This window comes from Tiliqua scincoides, chromosome 7, assembly GCF_035046505.1.
Source record: "Tiliqua scincoides isolate rTilSci1 chromosome 7, rTilSci1.hap2, whole genome shotgun sequence".
Classification (NCBI taxonomy): Eukaryota; Metazoa; Chordata; class Lepidosauria; order Squamata; family Scincidae; genus Tiliqua; species Tiliqua scincoides.
In genome coordinates, this window is record NC_089827.1 from 24953266 (window position 1) to 24971578 (window position 18313).

Genomic DNA, 18313 nt, shown 5'->3' on the forward strand with positions numbered 1-18313 from the left:
CAGCTCGCACCTCCCCTGATCCTTGTAGCCATTGGCCACGGTTTCCCATTACAACCCCTCACCTCAGTTACCCCCAAAATGGGGGTGAAGGTGTTCTAATTATACACTAGAAACAAGGCTGCCAGCACTCTGAGGCTGCAATCCTAACCACACTTACCTGACAGTAAGTTCTATTGAATAAAATAGGACTTACTTCTGAGTAGACCTTGTTAGGATTGTGCCCTCAGTTTGTTAGCAGCACACCTGGTGGGCTTTGGAAAGGGAGGGGGGAAGTGATAAATTTGCTGGGGGAGGGGAAGACTGTTTTGTGTATATCTGCTAATTGCAAACTGATGCAAACAGACCTAGAGACTGTTTGGCTGGAATCCTAACCCCACTTTCCTGGGAGTAAGTCCCACTGAACACAATAGGACTTACTTCTGAGTAGACCTAGCTAGGATTGTGCCTTTTGTCTTACAATAGCAGCCAACAGAGTACCCCCCCCCCCCAAAGGAGGCAGGAGGAAAAAGGGGAATGGATTAAAAGGAATGGGGATTTTAATTTTTAATCAATTTTTAGAGACAAAGCCATCAAGAGTGGCTTTTTTCTCTTTTTTTGGAAGGGGAGGAAAAAGAGAAAGGTGAAGATCCTGGGTTAAGCTGACACAGACCCCAAGCCTATGTAGGTCTAATCAGAAGTAAGCCCCATTTGAGTCAATGGGGCTTACTCCCACGAAAGTGTGGAAAGGATTGCAGCCACACCCAGGAAGATTACAACTCACCCCAAAGTAGATAAGGGCTGCTCACACACATACACCCAACATGCAGATGCCACCCCTGTTCCCCCCAGGCAAGACGGAGGAATGCAGGCTGGAGCATTTGGACACTAAGAGCAGACTGGGCTCCCCAAGTGGAGAACTTACTCTTCCCTTCCACTCTGAAGCCTGCCAGGAGTGCCCCTGTGCTGATGAGATGCAGCACCTCCTAACTTCTCTCCTTCAGCCTTGACCAATCCCAGGATGCCCAGGGCGAGGGGCACACTGGAAAATGTAGTCCTTGGGGCAAGGCTGCACACGGAGACAGCTCCATGATGAGATGCTGCACCTCTGCCTGCCCAGCCAGCCTTCTCTCCCACCTCCCCCCAGCATGTTTCACAGCCCTCCCAGCCTCATGCTGCCCCCCACCTCGTTCACAGCTGCAGAAGAGCAGCAAGTCAGCAGGCAGCACAGCAGCCCAGCCCCTCTCCCCGAGATGCCTGGCGATGCCTGGCTAGCCGTGCCTCCCTAAGGAGGCGGGATGCACAGATCGAATACCTCAGGTATATGTGATTGAGGTTTTTTTTAATCCCAACATTCATCACTTTATATTTGTTTATGTTGAACCACATTTGCATTTGGTTACCCATTCAGGCAAGATCCTTTTGGAACATTTAATAAGGCGCTTTGGTTTACCACCTTGAATAGTTCAACATCTTCTGTAAACTTGGTCACCTAATTGCTCAACCCTAAACTCCAGATAATTTATGAACAAACTGAACTGCACCAGCACTGACAAATTCTTGGGCAAAAATCTGTCCTTCACTGAGAACTGCCTATTTATTGCCCCCCTCTGCTTCTTGCTCTTTAACCAGTTAGCAATCCATGAAACAACCTGTCCTCTTACTCCATGACCACAAAGGTAATTTAAGAATATTTGGAGAGGTTAACATAATGCAATCTATAATGAGATAAGAGGTTGCTCAAGTAATTTGTTTTTGAGAAGCATTTTTTATATATAACAAAAATGTCTGAAGACAGCAATTTGAGACTTTGAGGTACTGACAGGAGGAAGCCAATAGCTGATAAGCTTGTGTGTAGAAAGTAGAAGAGTTCAGGGAAATAGAGTGAAGGGCAGTGTGCTAGAGATCCAGCAAAGCAAGGCCAGGAGCTTAAAGCATTAGTAAGATTAAAAGCCATGATCTGAGCAAGCCAAACACGCTACATAAGCCCACCTAGTGCAGCATATTGCCTTAAATGCTTCCTTTTTCCCATTACAGAAACTGAACTACCTTTAACTATTCAAGGAGAAAGACGTACCTATGCTCCCATGTTAACATCAGTTATGTTCACTACAGTAAGTGCCTGCATGGGAGAGGGGAAGGCAGCGGGGCAGGAAGAAGGCAGCGATGCAATCACCAGGATCGCATTGCTAAGGGGGCTGCAGGGACTGGCATTTACTTACCAGACCCTGCTGCAGCCTCCTGGGGGTGTGGGAAGCCCTGCGCAACCCTCTGCAGGACTCACCAAGCTTTACAAAACAATGGAGTGATTGCACCCCACCCCCACAAAACCAGAAATGGAGCGTGAACAATCTGCTTTCACTTTGTGAAGGCTGGGGAGCCCTGCAGAGTCCCGTGGGGCTACTGCAGGGACTGGTAAGTAAATTCCAGTCCCTGCAGCCCCCTTAGCAACATGATCCTGGGGATTGCGTTGCTGCCTCCCCCTCCCCTTACGGAAAAAGAGTCCAGGGTCCTCAGGCTGGGGCATCACAATGCCCCAGTTTGAGAAGCCCTACATTACAGTATCAAGGGGCAGCCTAATCCATTCCACATCACGTATCCAATTAATGAACCAAATATTATGGCCACTGAACATGTGGATTAAGACATTACCATCTGGCAATAAAAAACCAAAGCATTTATAGTGGATTTTGTAACAATGCACTCATCCACTGTGGGGAACAGATGGTGGTCTTGAAGAGAACTACTTGCCTTTCTAAATCAGATTGTCTTCAGTCAACTTATTGTCCATTTGCCTACACAAAATGTTATTCTCTTGTACTTCAGTAGTTATATTTAGGAAAAGGCAATGCAAAGGTCCACCCACTAGAACCACTAGTCACTAGAGTCCACCCGCTAGACTAGAGCCTGATCCAGTAGCTTTCTAAAGCTGATTATACCTTTATGAACCAAAATGAAACTTATGGAAAAAAGGATCCAGGAAACTGCTGTGAGAAATCAAGCTCTCTCCTACTATGACTGAGCTTCTGTCAAAGCAGCAAAAGAAAGCAGGATCCTTTAAAAAAAATGCAGCATTATTTGCCTGCGTGTTGTGTTGGAACAGTTCCCATGTTCTCTGCAATTCATTGTGAAATTGGGTGAAAGGATTGAAGGTTTTAGAATGAAGCTGTATCTGCTGCCCTCAGTGTGGAATCAGCACACTGATGACACAAGAAGATTCTGTTTTCCAGGAGGAAACCAGAGTCCACCTCCCAAGGTGGAGATTCTCAGAAGCCTTTACGAACTCCTTTAATGTGGTAACTATAAGCCAAGAGAAAATACTTTGTCTGGGGTTACTTTGCTTGGATTAGCCTGTCTTTTACATTTTGATTAATCTTCACTCTTAAAATGCATGTTGCGCAATACATTTATTGTCAAACAGTCTAACTGCTGTCTAAAAATGAAATGTGTCTTACAACATTGAGGAAACACCAGTAAGACAGAATAGATAAGAATGTAGTCAACTACACTTGGGCCAGAACACTTCTTTGTTATTTGGGTATGACTCTGGTTCAATCTTATCTGGACTACCAAACCTTATCAAGAACCGCTTCTTGGTTTCAGCAAAGAATGGGCTTCAAAATAACCTCCCTTACAAAAGTATTCAGCTTTATTTCTATCAGCTGAATACTTAAGTGCAAACCAAAGGCAAGCCCCAAAGAGCTAAGAATTATCCATTCCAAACCTTCAAACTACACTATACTAAGGTTAGTTTCTGGCAACACAGGTGAACGTTGCTTAGCAACATTCTGATCAGCAACAGACTACATATATGACAGTCCGTCGCTGATCCCTGTCCCTCACAACCCAAGTCTCCAGAGCAAGGTTTGCTGTGCTCCTTGTGCCTCCAGAAGCTTTTCTGAGCTCTGCTGAAGCCATGTGCATTTGTCCACAGCTTTAGTGGACTCAGAATGGCCAGTCCAAAAACCACTACTTCAGGTTTCTGGAGAGAAATGGAAGTGTTGTTTGTATGCCCTGTAAAGCAGTGGTTCCCAAAGTGGTGGGTCATGACCCACCATTGGGAACCAAAATTGGGCCATTCCCCCTTAAGGGAACTGGCCCAGTAATGTGTGACCCAATAGCACTGCAGCCATCGCAGCACTGCGGGAACCCAAGGGTTATCCCCTTACCTGGGGGGGGGTCCTGCTGGACTTGGGGGGGGTCCAGGAGGCCTGCAGCCCTCCCCACATGCCCCCCCAATGCTAAAAATCACTCCATTTGCAGATTGGAGTGCCCTTCCAGTTTCTGCATGCCTTCGGGACACCCCCCCCCACTCCAGGCCCTGCTCCCACACATACCCACTTGTGATCCCAAAATTCAAGTGGAAACAACTACTATAAGGCATTCTGAGGCTCGGGGGAAAGCCCCTGGAGTACTTCCCCAGGCCTCAGAATGCCTTATAAGGCATGAAAACGTCACTTCCGGTTTCCCTCTGGAAACCAAGAGTAGTGGCTTTTGGGGGCTGAATAAGCCATTCTGAACCCCACAGAGACCGTGGGCAGATGCACACAGCCTCTACAGGGCTCAGACAAGCTTCTGGTGGCTAGCAGAGCACAGCTCCCCTCAGTTAAGGAGGCTTTAAACAGTTGACATCATTAAACGACAGTGTCACTTAAAGTGACACTCACCTGTATACATTACTTAACTGAAAAATCAACTTCAGAACAAATCTATTGAAAAGAGCCAAAGAATGCAGTCTAAATGCTAGAAGTGTCATCTGCCACTAGTCAAGCTAAAATCCAAAAACATTTTGTCAGGTGACAAAACTGTTTCACATCACAGTAGTTGCCATTGAACAAGACCCAAAGGACATTTCCTAAACATGCACATACACCAGGGTTTTTTGCCTCCCCTACCTCTGCATCCTCTTATGGTGCTCAAAAAACAGATGTACTAAGTCAGGAACCCTTCAGGTAAGATTTATCATGACATAAGAGAATGCAGCCAGCATAAGGGCCAGGCATCCCAGGTCCTTGGGAAGGACTTGATGTCTAGATAAACCAGTCGATAACACCTGTATGAGGTTGCAAAAATCTAACAATAGCAGCCAATACCATTATCTACAGACCAAACCAACCATTATGCCAGAGGTTCCCAATGTGTGTCACAACATGCTGGGGTCCTGGCACATCATAAGGCCCCCCACTGAACAGTGACACTACTGTGCAAGTCTAAAAATAGCAATAAGGAGGCACAGCATGGAAGGCACAGCTGCTGTGTGTGAAAACCACATGATTGAAAAAGCTCTCCTACCTGCTCTGCTCAGCTTTGTACATCCTTACCACTAGTTTTAGGCTCCTTATTGGCCTCACAACATGGAAGAGAGTGACTGGTAACCCCTCCTTGTGTGATACAAGACACATCATTGCCCTTCATTTCCGGATTCCAGTGCTGCAGAGGGGAGTTGCCAGCCGGCTGAGTTTGGGAAGCACCGCATTATGCTATATGCATAATTTAACCCTACTTCTCCACCCGCCCCCCTCCAAAAAAAGGTGAAGAGTATGGCAAGGGAGCGGTGATCAGGACTGCTGCATACAGGGAGGGGTTACATATTCTCCTCTATATGCCACAATCCCAATTGTCACTCCTGAATCAGCCTTTTCAGCCACACTAGGTGCTGTTCCAGAACCACCATTCAGAGCGCAATACCACAGAGACTGAAGGATGCCAACATGCCACAATCCTGACAAAACTGCCACATAAATATCAATATCTGGGCTATGTGTTTATGTCTGGAGGAGAAAGAGAGACATGGAAGGTTGAATTATGTATTAATGCACTGTGGCAGATTGACTCCCCAGTTTTCAAAAGCCAGGGTTGTTGGTTTTTTGCTTCAAAAACCTTCAAAAGGTTATCCTGAACCAAAGTCTATAGTAATCAGTTAATCCCACTGAGAAATAGAGCCCAAATGTCAGCATACTCATGCAAACAAGCATATATGTAACACTTCAACACTACAAAAAAAAAAGTCCAACAGAACATGAATTCAGCTCAAGAGAAATGCAGTAATTTTAAATTAAAGAGACGACCCACACATACCAGTCCATCTGCAATTTCCCAGTTTGCACAACTTTCATACTTTTTTAGTTGCTTTTCAAACAATTGTGCTATGGCTCGATGAACAAGTTCATACTGCTCCTATGTGTAAAATAAAGGTAAGAATAAAGAAAGATTAACATCCAGATACATTGTTTTTCAAGAAAGACTATTTCACCACAAGAACAATAGTCATATAAGTGCAGATATGTGCTCAAGGCAATATTACCTTAGTTTGTACTGCAGAATGCCTTTGTGTTCTCATTTCTTGTATTAAACTAAACACATTGAACTCCTCAGGTATTTTCTGGAACAGAGAGGGGGGAAAGGTTTTCTCCAGAAGTATTTGTTTTCAAATTCTATCTGAAAAGCTACAATACACTTCAATTTTGATTATGTGCAGATGTAAGAAACTCATCTACTTCAAACAGTGAACCTGAACAAAAGTTTCATCAAAACTATAAAGAAAAGTAATTGTGAAAAAATACTGCCTAACACAGAATTCGTTCTTAAATTATTATCAGTTTTGCACATGTACTCCATTATTCCCCAAGAAAACTCTACTTTAATCACTGGCATAAGATGACCTAGTTTTGCAGCTATAAATCCTCCTTACCCCAGCTTTCAACAGATTCCATGTGTAATCTATGGCACAGATGGCTCCTGTTCTTCCACACCCTGCACTATAGGGGAAAAAGATTAATACAGTTATGAAAAGTATATTAAAAACTTCATTTCAGTAGATAGTGAATTTTTTGATAACAAGTAGTGATTCTCTCTAGAACAGCATTTGTAAAACAGTAATACACGTACCACTGGTGGTACTTTGAGATGCTGTCCAGTGGTACATGTGGCTCCCAGAGGATATCCACTGCCCAATAGCAAGACCGCAACACGATGCTGCAGGATGCTACAGTTCTAGGAGGCTCAGTTCAGTGGGCAGAGCTCCAGCATGCAATTTTCACACACTTGAAAAAGCTCACCCACTCACCCTAATCCTCTTAGTGTTTGTAATGTTGCATCTGACCTTCCAACCAGGAAGTAACTGACTGATATTGCCAGTTACTTCCAGTGGTACTTAAGATAATTAGACCATAAGAAGTGGTACATCAGGAGACAAAGGTTGAAAAACGTTTTTCTAGAAGTTATTTTACAGTTGACATTTAAGCAATTACTATGATTACTCAATAGAAGAAGTTCTTGGGTAAACATGTTCCTGTTTAATAAATAGGTATATGTTGCCTATTATCATACTAAAGAATAATTTCCAGTTTGCTGACTTGACAGATATTTAACCAACAGACCCGTTTCATGCCTGATTTCACTATTCCTGGAAGGGGGCAGGGGACAACAACTGTGGGAAATGTAGTTTTGGAAAGGGTGCTATAAATACATTCATAAAGCAGTTCACATGGGCAGGCAGGGGAGGAGACAGGACGTTGAAGAAGAGGTATACCTTATACTATACACTGCCTGAAGAACAGGATGGGGGGGGGGAGCTCAGCTGGAACTTTTCCAGCAATGGTAAGACTAAAATCACACACAGGCAGAATTTTTTTTGTTTCAATTTCCATCTTACCATACCAGGGTTGAGGTAGATAGCAACCTTTTTCATGGTTATACATCACTCAGCTTCAACTTCTACAAGTATCTAAGTAGCATTTTTCTTTACATCGCAATAAAGTTATGCTCACGGCATTAGCTTGTGCCTTGCAATTTGCATGCCCATTTCTCCTCCCAAACTGGCAGATTCAATTTTCTTCTAATATGCTGAAGATTTGCACAACTGCACCCCCAACTCTTGGCAAAGTGCATAGTTAAGAGTGGAGGTGGGGAAAGTATTCAAAAATAGACTTGGCTCTGCTACAACTAACTAGCAAGCTGTCTTCGGGAAATTGATACACAGATTCAAGTATTTCTGTCATTGTAGAAAAGATGCTCTGATAGTAGAGGACGAACAGGAGAATGACTTGCAAGGTGAATAGCATGAGACTTCTGTCCTGGCCAAAAGGCTATTTTGTACCTCTTTAATGAGCTCCCCGCATTTACACCTGACTCGAGATTCAAGCAGAACACTTTGTGACAAATTACATGAAAAACTGATAGCATGGATATAATAATAACAACAAACAACAACAACAACTAGTTATTTATATACCGCCTTTCTGGTCATCAGATTACTCCTCTGACTTTATTCAAGGCAGTTTACATAGGCAGGCATTTCTAAATCCCACCAGGGGATTTTTACAAACATAGAGATTCTCTCTTTCAAGAACCAACATTTCAGAATGGATCTTCCTTGTTTGGTCTCACTTCTGGCCTCCAGTTCTCCCACGCAGGCTGACAAGCAGCTCCATCTCTCACATGGAGGGCAGCCAAGACGCTTCTTGCACACACCAAGAGCAGGTGGAATCACTCAGCTGGGCTTGTCAGCTGCTTCAAGGTCTCGCCATTCTCAGCCGTTCAGGGAGCTGCCGGTGTCCTCGAACTGGCAACCTTCTGATGTTATCTTTGGGCTAATGGAGGCTCTACCCCCTAGACCAGACCTCATGCCCACAACAATTATCACAACAATAAGCATGACACGTGAATTCAATGTATACCAATATGTGTTCCTTAATATCATACAGGAAACAGTATTTATAGTATGAACATGATGCACAAGTCATAAATTCTCCGTGCTTGCACTTTTATGTTAAATATACCTGGAAGGATTCTGCTGCTCTACCATCAATTCTTTGTAAAAGCAAGATCTGTGTTTAGGACTCTGAATTGTATTTTACACACCAGCTGACAGCATATGCACAGGTAAAGTTATATATGCAAACATAAGCACAAAAGAACATCAACTGCCAAGTGAAGATACAGCAAAACACATATGTACTTTTGAAACCCCTCCCTTCGAGTTGCTAAAATAACAAAAAATTTAAATTTGTACCTGCAGTGTATACAAATAGGAACATCTTCATGCTCCTGGTATTCTCTCATTAAGCTGATCATGTCCAGAATAGAATCAAAAGACGAAGGAACATCATGATCAGGCCAATTCACATAATGAAACTGATATACTCTACGCGTTTCCTAAAGGAGAAGAAGCAATATTGCACACTTGAGAATTTCATTTTTTTTAATCAGCATTTTTGACAAGTTACTCATTGTTACCTTGCCTTTATGTTGTGTATGAAATACCATTGAAGTTGAAAAACATTTTGAAAAACAAAATCACTACAATCAAACACACAACTGACAGCAGGTCTGAAACAGGTCTAAAGTCGATCATCGTTCATGCAATTGTTAAAACCTTAGAGCAGGGGTCTCCAAACTTTTCGGTATGAGCCCACATCGTATATTTTACACATTTTCGCGGGCTGAACAACATCAATTTTTAAATGAATTAAATTTAAATTACATAAATTTTCTTACTTGTGAGTGTTTGAGCAGGTTTGGGTGGCCTGGTTACTCCTGGAGTGCCTCTCTGGGGTTATCCAGAAGCCGCCCGTTCACACACTAGCAAGCTGGTGCAATACTGAACTGTGTGGCCATTTATGTTGTTAGCCGCTTCAAGGGATGAGTCCCTGTCCACGTTGCTACCCCTTCACCACGTTGAGGTGACACAAATTTAAATGACAGTTTATGTATAAGTTTTACTTGGATCTTATTTGTAAGAAGAATTTTGATTCGAAAACAAAAGAGAAACTGACAAGTACAAAGAAATAATGCTGTGCTTAAAGAGAAATGATATATACAGAGAGGCCACCATATCTGCGGATGCACTTACTCGCACAGATTGGGTCCACAGGAGCCCCCCCCCAACGCGCACACTCCCCCAAGGGTGAGGGAAGCAGAGCAGAGCTCCCCTCACCCCCGGCAAGTCCTCTAAGACCAGCAGAGGCAGCAGAAATCACTTCTGGTTTAACTTAAAGAACAGAAGTAATGTTTTTAATGCCTAATTAGTCATTAGGAGACCCGGGGAAGCCGTCTGGACTTCCCCTTGGAGCAACTGTCACCTTCAGAGGGTGGGTGTAGGCATCCCCTCATATCCATGGGGGGGGACGGATAAGGGGGCACACCTATAGTAAGTAAAAATGTTAAACATTGGCAAATGCTCTGACAAAAAAAACAAGTTGCTGCAGTCTGGATAAAATCTTGTGGCAGGCCAGATATGGACCCCAGGCAGTAGTTTGGAGACCCCTGCATTAAATTATATTTTTCGCTACCAGTGTGTAAATGTGTCAACTCTATACCCAACTAAATAACAAAAAGGAATATCAACAGCAAGATGAAGATGACTCATAATGCCACTGAAACAGCAAAGTTTCAATCCTATCCAACTTTTCCATCATTGATCCAGTGACATTTGCTCCCTTACTGAGGGCTGCATCAGCACTGGAAAATTGGATAGGATTTGGCCCACAGTGGACCAATGTCTTACAGATATTAATCTAACGGGGGACATATACGCAACCCTTTAGTTTTTTACAAAATGCTCCAGGTGATATTTTCCAGCCTAGACTTTTATGCAGGATATTTTAGAGACAATGGTGAAAAACAAAAGAATCATAATGTATTGCAGATCAATAACATCAGAAATACCTGGAATGTGACTATTTCTTATAAACATGAATTTACAGTTGAATTCAGTTTCCTAAGCATCATAGCTTTAATCGGGGGGGAAAGCTAAAAACTTGCTTCCAAAATAAAGGAAATGAAACCCTGTTAACAAACGTTTAAGTTTAGCCCAGATGCCCAAAGTACAACTCAGTTTTTTAAAAGCTGAAAAATTAAAAGTCAGTCTAAAAGGACAATAGAGTGCCCTATCATACAGCAAGCAGTACTTAAATCATGCTAATTAGCAAGGGGGGGGGAGAGTGCCATGTGAAATTCAGGATTAGTCTGCAGAAACCAGATGGCACGCAAAGAATTGGAAATGAACATCCTCAATCAATTTCTTTTTCTTTCTTAACCTGCTGCTGGGTCGACTGCTATAAATATTATCCTAGCCTTGCAATACTTATGCAATGAGTGCCTGCCCTACATCTTGCTTGCTGGTCTGCCAATATATTATGCCCACATTGCCATTACAGCTGTTATTCCAGCATGCTGCCACAAAGCTATAGCTGTCCAAATTTTTACTATGTCTTTGATGTGCCAGACAATATAGCTTGGGTCTTCCTTTTCCGAAAAGTTTGTATGCCCAGCTGTCAATCCCAGCCTTCTACAGACTGGCAATTGAAACAGTCTTGCTATATTCTTTCCAGAGACAGAAAATAGTTAGCACATGGCCATTCCCAACTTGAAAAGGAATAGTATGGGGCTAAAAGCACTAAGGAAAGGAGGGGTGGTTGGGTAGGTGTCAAAGGACAAAAAAATGTGCTAATTCGAACCACTGTTATCCGTTCTGAAATATTCCAAGGCAACTATTTTCATGAATTGAAGAATATATTGCTGTCAGTTATCCCAAATGGAATGCCATTCCTGTACTCTATTAACATGCTGTCAAAAATGGGCAAAAGAATTTGGTTCACAGGAGAAATCACTAACACAATTCTACCATGTTTTGTATGACTGCAGAGATTTTTTTATTTACTTACATTTTGAAATTCAAATAGCAGAGTTCTAATATAGTAATCTGTTCTCGCTTGTTCAGCTTCCTAAAATAAAATATATATATTTGTGAATAGAGTGCAAATTCTAGTTTAGTATAGAAAGTGCTATATTTTAGTCAAGTACAATCTTAAGTGGCCAAGTTCACAAACATTTCATTTATTCATACAGAACATGAATTTGGATTTGTCTGAAAAAAACCAAGTGAAATTGGCCACGTATGCTAACTTTAAGGTTTAGAGTAGAAAAGATATAGCAAACACATCTATTCTACTTCCTAGCTAGTGTGGACCTCACCTATAATTAGGCTCTAAGGCTAGTTTCAGATTCCTGAGAATAATAGAATAGATCCAGCAACTATGAATGGAAGCAAGATAACCGCAATTGCTTCATTTGCATGAATGCTTGTACAGGAATTTGACAACGTTCAAGACAGTGCCACAACACATAGGTTCTATAAGAATTCTCACACTTAAAATTGCGCAAGTTGCAAAAGCTCTTGCATATGCAGAACATCTTTTGCTTCTCATGCAATACTTTTGTGTAAAGTCTAAAAGAACGCATACGTGAGGATATGCTCACATGCAGAAGTGCACCTTTGGCTCCAACTCAGACTCTTCTATATTCTATAACAAAATTATATCATTCCTTCAAATAATCTCTTCCTACAGAGGTGCACTTAACTTCTGTTTTTCCCCCTAGTTTTTTGTATTTCATTTTATGCTATGACTTTCTTAAAATTCCTCACACTCTGAAGCTTCTGTACAGCTGTGTGACCTCATCTTTCTAAAATCCACAATAAGATCCAAAGGAAGTACAGTGGGCCCTCCTTATTCACAGGTTTGACTCAGCACAGGTGCCAACGATGCTGGAGGGCCTCACCTGACCTCCCAGACATGATCAGAAGGCAATTCTGATTGTGTCTGGGAGGCCCTTTAAGGGCTTTCACAGACCCCAGTGTCTGTAGACATCGGTATCAACAGGGGGTCCTGGAATGGATCTCCTGCAGATACTGACGGCCCACTGTAGTTACAAAGCTCCTACCACTTAATCTGAAAGTGTTAAAGCACTGAAAGCATATTGCTACCAATATAACCGTTTTCCTCTAATTGTCTAATGATAATGTTCTGCAAAGTAGTGAGTTGGTTCCTCAAATCATTCATTGCATGCTTGCTTAATTATAAATTGTTTGGCTTCCCAAGGAGAGAACTGCTGGTGTGATCAATTATTCCGCAATATTTAAAAAACCCTTTACATAACATCTGTTTACCCTGACCATCTAATTTCTGCATTTATATTTACCTACATCAGTTGGTTCAATCTACCATTTTCAGAAGAAACAAGCTAGATAATAAGATGAGGCAGACAATGGCTCACTAAGTACAACAGCCTACACAGATGTCAAATTAAACTGTCTTTTTATTATTGAGGAGGTTAAAATTATTATACAAGTGGAGACTGCTCTCCATGTATTCTTCTATAGTCTAACACTCAAAACAGAGAACAGGCTGATGTACTGCTGTCCTCAGATGTATATTAGAATGGCACTGAAATAGCTTCCATGGGCACACTATCAATTACACAGGCCAACACACGTTTTGCTATTCCTGGGTATATTTGGGGTGCTAATTCCAAAAATGGCATCAGTTTTGCCCTATCACATCTAGTTTTGGAGATACAACATAGCCTCATTAGTTAAGCAGCCATGGCAGAGGCTTCCTCATGATGAAGCTACTTGAACCATTCACTGAGTGTATGCCACACCTCTGAAACTAGATGCGATAGGGCAAAACTGATGCCATTTTTTGAATCAGTGTCCCAAATTCATATAAAACCACCATAAATTTTGAGAGGATTTTCTGACCCTCAAATTCACAGACCTGTGCTTTAGGTACTAAATATGGATTATGTGCAACCACCAAAAAGCTGCAGCTACTTGCAAAACATTTCCAGAAAGTAGATATTGTACAGGCACCTTACAGAAGTACAGTCAGCCCATATCTTGCACAAGCATTACAATCCAGAGACAACGCCTAAAGCCAAAATCACATATACTCAAATCACCTAGAAAATCCCTTACAGCAGAAAAATAAGTACTCTTTAAAAAGAACCTCTTAAAAATTATAAAAGGCAGATGGGAACTGAGGCCAAATTAAGGAGCTTCATTCTCAGATCTTAGACTTTTTCTGGGGCAAGTATTTAGTAAATAGAAGGACCTGCACAATTTACATTATTGTTTTTCTGGTTGTTTGCCAAGCACATGTAATTGAATTCATGCAAGTAAAGCCTGAGTTAAGATGCCAATTGTACTCATTTCCACTTTCAATCATAGCACTGGAAGGAACTGAAGAACCTCTCAACAAAGCACAAAAATCCAGAAGATACTTCCTGCAGTGCAACACATCACAGCAAACAGTACAGTAAGCATTACATTACAATCTTTTCGTCAGAGCCATTTATTAACAGGACTCATGTGAATGGTTAAGGTGCTTTGCACCTTACAGTAGTGCCAATCTATGATTACTGCACCTTTTAAATTTATTCTGCTCTCTTCCTTATGCCTTATTTTGTTAGATCATAAGCCATTGGCAGAGAACTGTTTAAAATTAGGATAATACAGTGAAAGTTCCTATTTCTGGTACAATGATCCAGAAAGCTCAATTAAGTGGCTCAGTGGGAGCACCAGCCCCAGCTTCTAGTTTGCAGCAGCTCAGGAGAATTCCGAAAAAGTTCTACAGGGAGACTGTCGGCATTCTAACAGTATCACCAGTGAAACAAAGAGCACTGACAGCATCCCCAGTAAAGCTGATAGGCACCACAACAGAGATGTTATATCCAGAGAGTATCTCCTCCAGCAACCCTTCGGTCCCAGAGAAGCTGGATATCTATATATCTATAGATATAGGCCTTACTTAAAAGAGCACTGGACAAAGCAAGGCTTACTAGTCATTTCTGTATCAGACTTCTGCAATCTAAATCATAAAGAACTAACCCATTTCTGCCTAGCCCACAGGTGTACACATTTGTTCCCTGTTGTATATATGCAATGTTGGAAAGAAATAGCTCAAGCTATTTTCATTTTACTACCTTTTACATTTAACTCAATACTATAGGAATTTGTAATACAGCAAGCATATTTGATGTATTCATTAAATACTTACACAAGAAATATGAAATGGTCCAAAAGAAATGCCTTCTTCCCCATACAGAGGCCAGTAACGTTCACATTTTTTCTGTTACCAAGAAACATTTTTTTAAAAAAGTTTTAGAATCAACACACACATCTATAAGTAAATATATTACATGAATAAATTACATATATAGGGTTAGATTTGAACTGGGCACGGCCAGTCTTCCTAATCCTTGCAAACCCTGTGATAATAGTTTGCCTCCAAAAACCTTCTTCATTTACTTTGTGGGTTTCTATGCAAGATCTTTTTAGGACCATGCATGCTCTACAGCAATGGTTCTCAAACCTTTTAGCACCAGGACCCACTTTTTAGAATGACAATCTGTCAGGACCCACCAGAAGTGATGTCTTTAACCTCAAAGTGATGTCATGGGCAGAAGTGACATCATCAAGCAGGAAAATTTTAACACCTCCCCTGCAACAAAATCAAGTCATTTAAGTAAACTGAAAGTTTACAATAAGTTTAAACTGCAGCACCATGGTCACCAGAAGTCTCCTTGGGGGAAGGGGACTTTTAGGGGAAAGCCCCAAGCCCTGCAATGAGGCTTCTCAAGTCTGTGTAGGCTATTTTACCAGTGCAGACTTAAACCTAAACAGTGCAGACTTAAAGAGTTCAGGATTCATTGGAGCAGAGCTCTGCCAGTCCCCTCTACCTCCCATCCCGCCCTCCCCCCACCACTGCCCGGAGTTCTTAGCACTTGGTGGCATCTGGCCAGTACTGGCATTGAATCAGCACAAGGTGTTGCAGGCATGCCTTACGGTACGTTTGCAACACCAGCATCGGCACTGGCCCAGTTCAGGATTGGGCCCTACATCTGGTGCAAGAAAACTTGCAAGTTTATGTAAAGCAATACCAATAAATTCCACTATCATTGTGTTGAAAACTGTATGTACATTTTTATTAAATGATTTTAAAACATAATATGGAACATTTTGAGATACCCACAGAAATACCTTAAGGGAGGGGGCTGTACAGATATTTTCTTTACAAAATAAATATAGGACAAGAAAGACTAGGTTTATCTATTATACCACCTATGGAATATTTGGCAAAGACCATAAACAAGCCAATGCTATTCATACATACCCTTCCCATTTCAAATTCTCGACAAGCCATTACAATAATCTATAAAAAAAAGAAATGTAACTGTACAAAGTTTCAGGAATGCTTATTCTATTAAATCTCTACACAAAAATACTCTCAGATATGTTGATTCGCCACTACTGAAGTCAACAGCCTAGGATTTAATACATAATTGCATCTCTCACATTCTACATTTTTAGTCCTAAACATGGTGTGGCTGCACCATGAGATGGGTGCAGGAAGATAGAGGCAATAAATTTCCATTCCTTAAGCAGAATTCAGTTCAAAGAAGTTAGGATTCAAACCATATGGTGTTTGTTGTATAACTAAAATGTTCCTAGGTTGTAATCCTATACAGGTGTGCACTGGTATCCACAGGGGTGTGTTCATGCTCCCCTCCCCATGGATTCCAGAAACCTGATATGGGGGAATGCTTTATAAATTTAAAAAACTACACACCCATTAAATTACTTAAGTTGTAAAGCAGAAGCACTTGCAACACAAGTGTTCTCGTTTAACACTCTGTCTGAACTATAGAGTGGAAAGTACAGGCAGCTAGCCTGCATGCTACAGAGGCTAACAGGAAGCAGGAACTCATGCTTCCTGTTAGTCAACCTTTAGTGTGCAGACCAATTACCTGCACTTTAGGCTCAAAGATTATCAATCAGTAAGCTAAAACTCCAGTATTTTAAGAATCATGCAATTTCAAGTATGCATGACATGACAGTAGATTGTCATCGCTTTAAGGATGGGACTTTCTGCTGGGTTATTTGCATAGAAGATCTCCTACTAATGAACGCCTAATTTACAAACATTTTAAGCTCTAACATTCGGTTGCAACCAATGCCGCCAAGAACAAAAGCCACTCAGTAGCATTTTGTGCAGCTCCACAGCAAAACTAAGACTTACTTGGAAGCTATCAGTTTCTCTCCAAAGTTCTCAAGGTTGGAAATGAGAGGGCTTCTCCAGTAAACAGACAACATTAAGTGTGAAACTGACAACACTGACAGTGTCCAGAAAGAATCTGGTAACCATGTAAAACTGACAGTACCCCCCAGTGAATCTGATGACCAGAATTAAACATCAGTAGTGCATCAGTAGAGCAATTGCCAGTCACAGCAACAAAGATGGGGGCACTTTTGTACTTATGAACAAAATGACTTAGAAACAGACCTCTGGAACCTGATGAGTTCATAAATGCAGAAGCTTCTGTACAGGTTAACAGTATGAGAAGCTGGCGGAAGTGAAGCCAGAATCTACAATTCTGAATTGCAATTCTGAATTGCTCCTTGTTTGTGGTTTTTAACAGCAGGAGTAGTGCTGGCTCTTCCCCATCTCAACCCCTTCCAGACTCTTTTGCTGGAGAAACATACACTAACACAGAAGGTAAATCTTGGAGCAACATGTCTGCGAATCTTCAGCACCTGATGTACCAACAGCTTGCAGTATCAAGACATAGAGACAATACAGTGCTCATGGAACACAGAGGTGTGTGTGTGTGCACACACACCATTTTAAGAAGTGGGCTGAGAGTACTGTATTCTTGGAAGATCATTATTTTTCAATGAAGCAATGCTTCATTTTGGATATCTGGATAATAGCAGTATCATGTGACAAGTTCCAAGTGTGCCACTAACATCTTTCTTAAAAAAGAGTCTGTGGGGGTAGTCAGTACATATACGATCACTGAGTTTCTTGCTCTGGAGGAAACTGTAGAAGCTACTCAGGAAGTTCATTAGCTGTGAAGTGTCTACACAAAAATAATCACATCAACACAATGCAATTAGTCCCAAGGTAAGATACTTACTGCAACATTGTACTCCCAAATCATCCTCCAGAAATCTATTACTGTATTTGCTAATGGTCCCTGGGTAGCAACATACGCTTTTGGTCCATGTACGCCCTAAAATGTCAACATACAAATGTAACAGACTGATCATGAGACTATGACCACATTTATAACACAAACTGTCATTTTAGATATGACAATTCCAAGACTACTACAGATGCAGTTATAGAGTCAGCATGTGAATCTTTTCAAACCAAGATCATCATAATGGAAGAATACTGCTCCATTCAAAAACTGATTAAGCTTAAAGAACCGTATACTTCAAAAGGGAAAACCCAACTTTATTTCATACTAATCAGTAAATTTCAAAGTCACACTGGTGATTTTAAAGTCACTTGGGAAGCAGTTATTAAGCATTCTTAACCATCCCTTTAAGTAGATTAAGAACCATCCCTTTAAGTAAATTCTATCTAACCTGTATCACTTCATTTCGTCACTTCTTCCTACATTAAGGAAACAAATTGTTCAAATGCCTTAACCATTTTTTCTAATTGGGAATTTGACTCAAAGGCTACAGGAATCCTTTAGAACTCAA

General features: G+C 41.4%; 1 protein-coding gene and 1 long non-coding RNA gene across 2 annotated transcripts in view; one reads left to right on the forward strand and one right to left on the reverse strand.

Annotated features, from left to right (window-relative positions):
• The window catches only part of LOC136657079 (uncharacterized), a 95111-nt gene that overhangs the window by 24396 nt on the left and 52402 nt on the right, over window positions 1-18313 (forward strand). Inside the window, exon 2 of the long non-coding RNA XR_010794734.1 lies at window positions 13988-14075. This is a non-coding gene — a long non-coding RNA (uncharacterized lncRNA). The remainder of the gene's footprint in view (window positions 1-13987; window positions 14076-18313) is intronic.
• PTPN12 (protein tyrosine phosphatase non-receptor type 12) overlaps window positions 1-18313 on the reverse strand; it is a 90486-nt gene that overhangs the window by 17170 nt on the left and 55003 nt on the right. Inside the window, exons 4-11 of the mRNA XM_066633681.1 lie at window positions 17737-17832; window positions 15933-15971; window positions 14817-14888; window positions 11643-11702; window positions 8990-9132; window positions 6668-6734; window positions 6281-6358; window positions 6055-6153 (exon numbers count right to left, since the gene is read on the reverse strand). Coding sequence (XP_066489778.1) covers window positions 6055-6153; window positions 6281-6358; window positions 6668-6734; window positions 8990-9132; window positions 11643-11702; window positions 14817-14888; window positions 15933-15971; window positions 17737-17832 — 654 coding nt within the window. The remainder of the gene's footprint in view (window positions 1-6054; window positions 6154-6280; window positions 6359-6667; window positions 6735-8989; window positions 9133-11642; window positions 11703-14816; window positions 14889-15932; window positions 15972-17736; window positions 17833-18313) is intronic.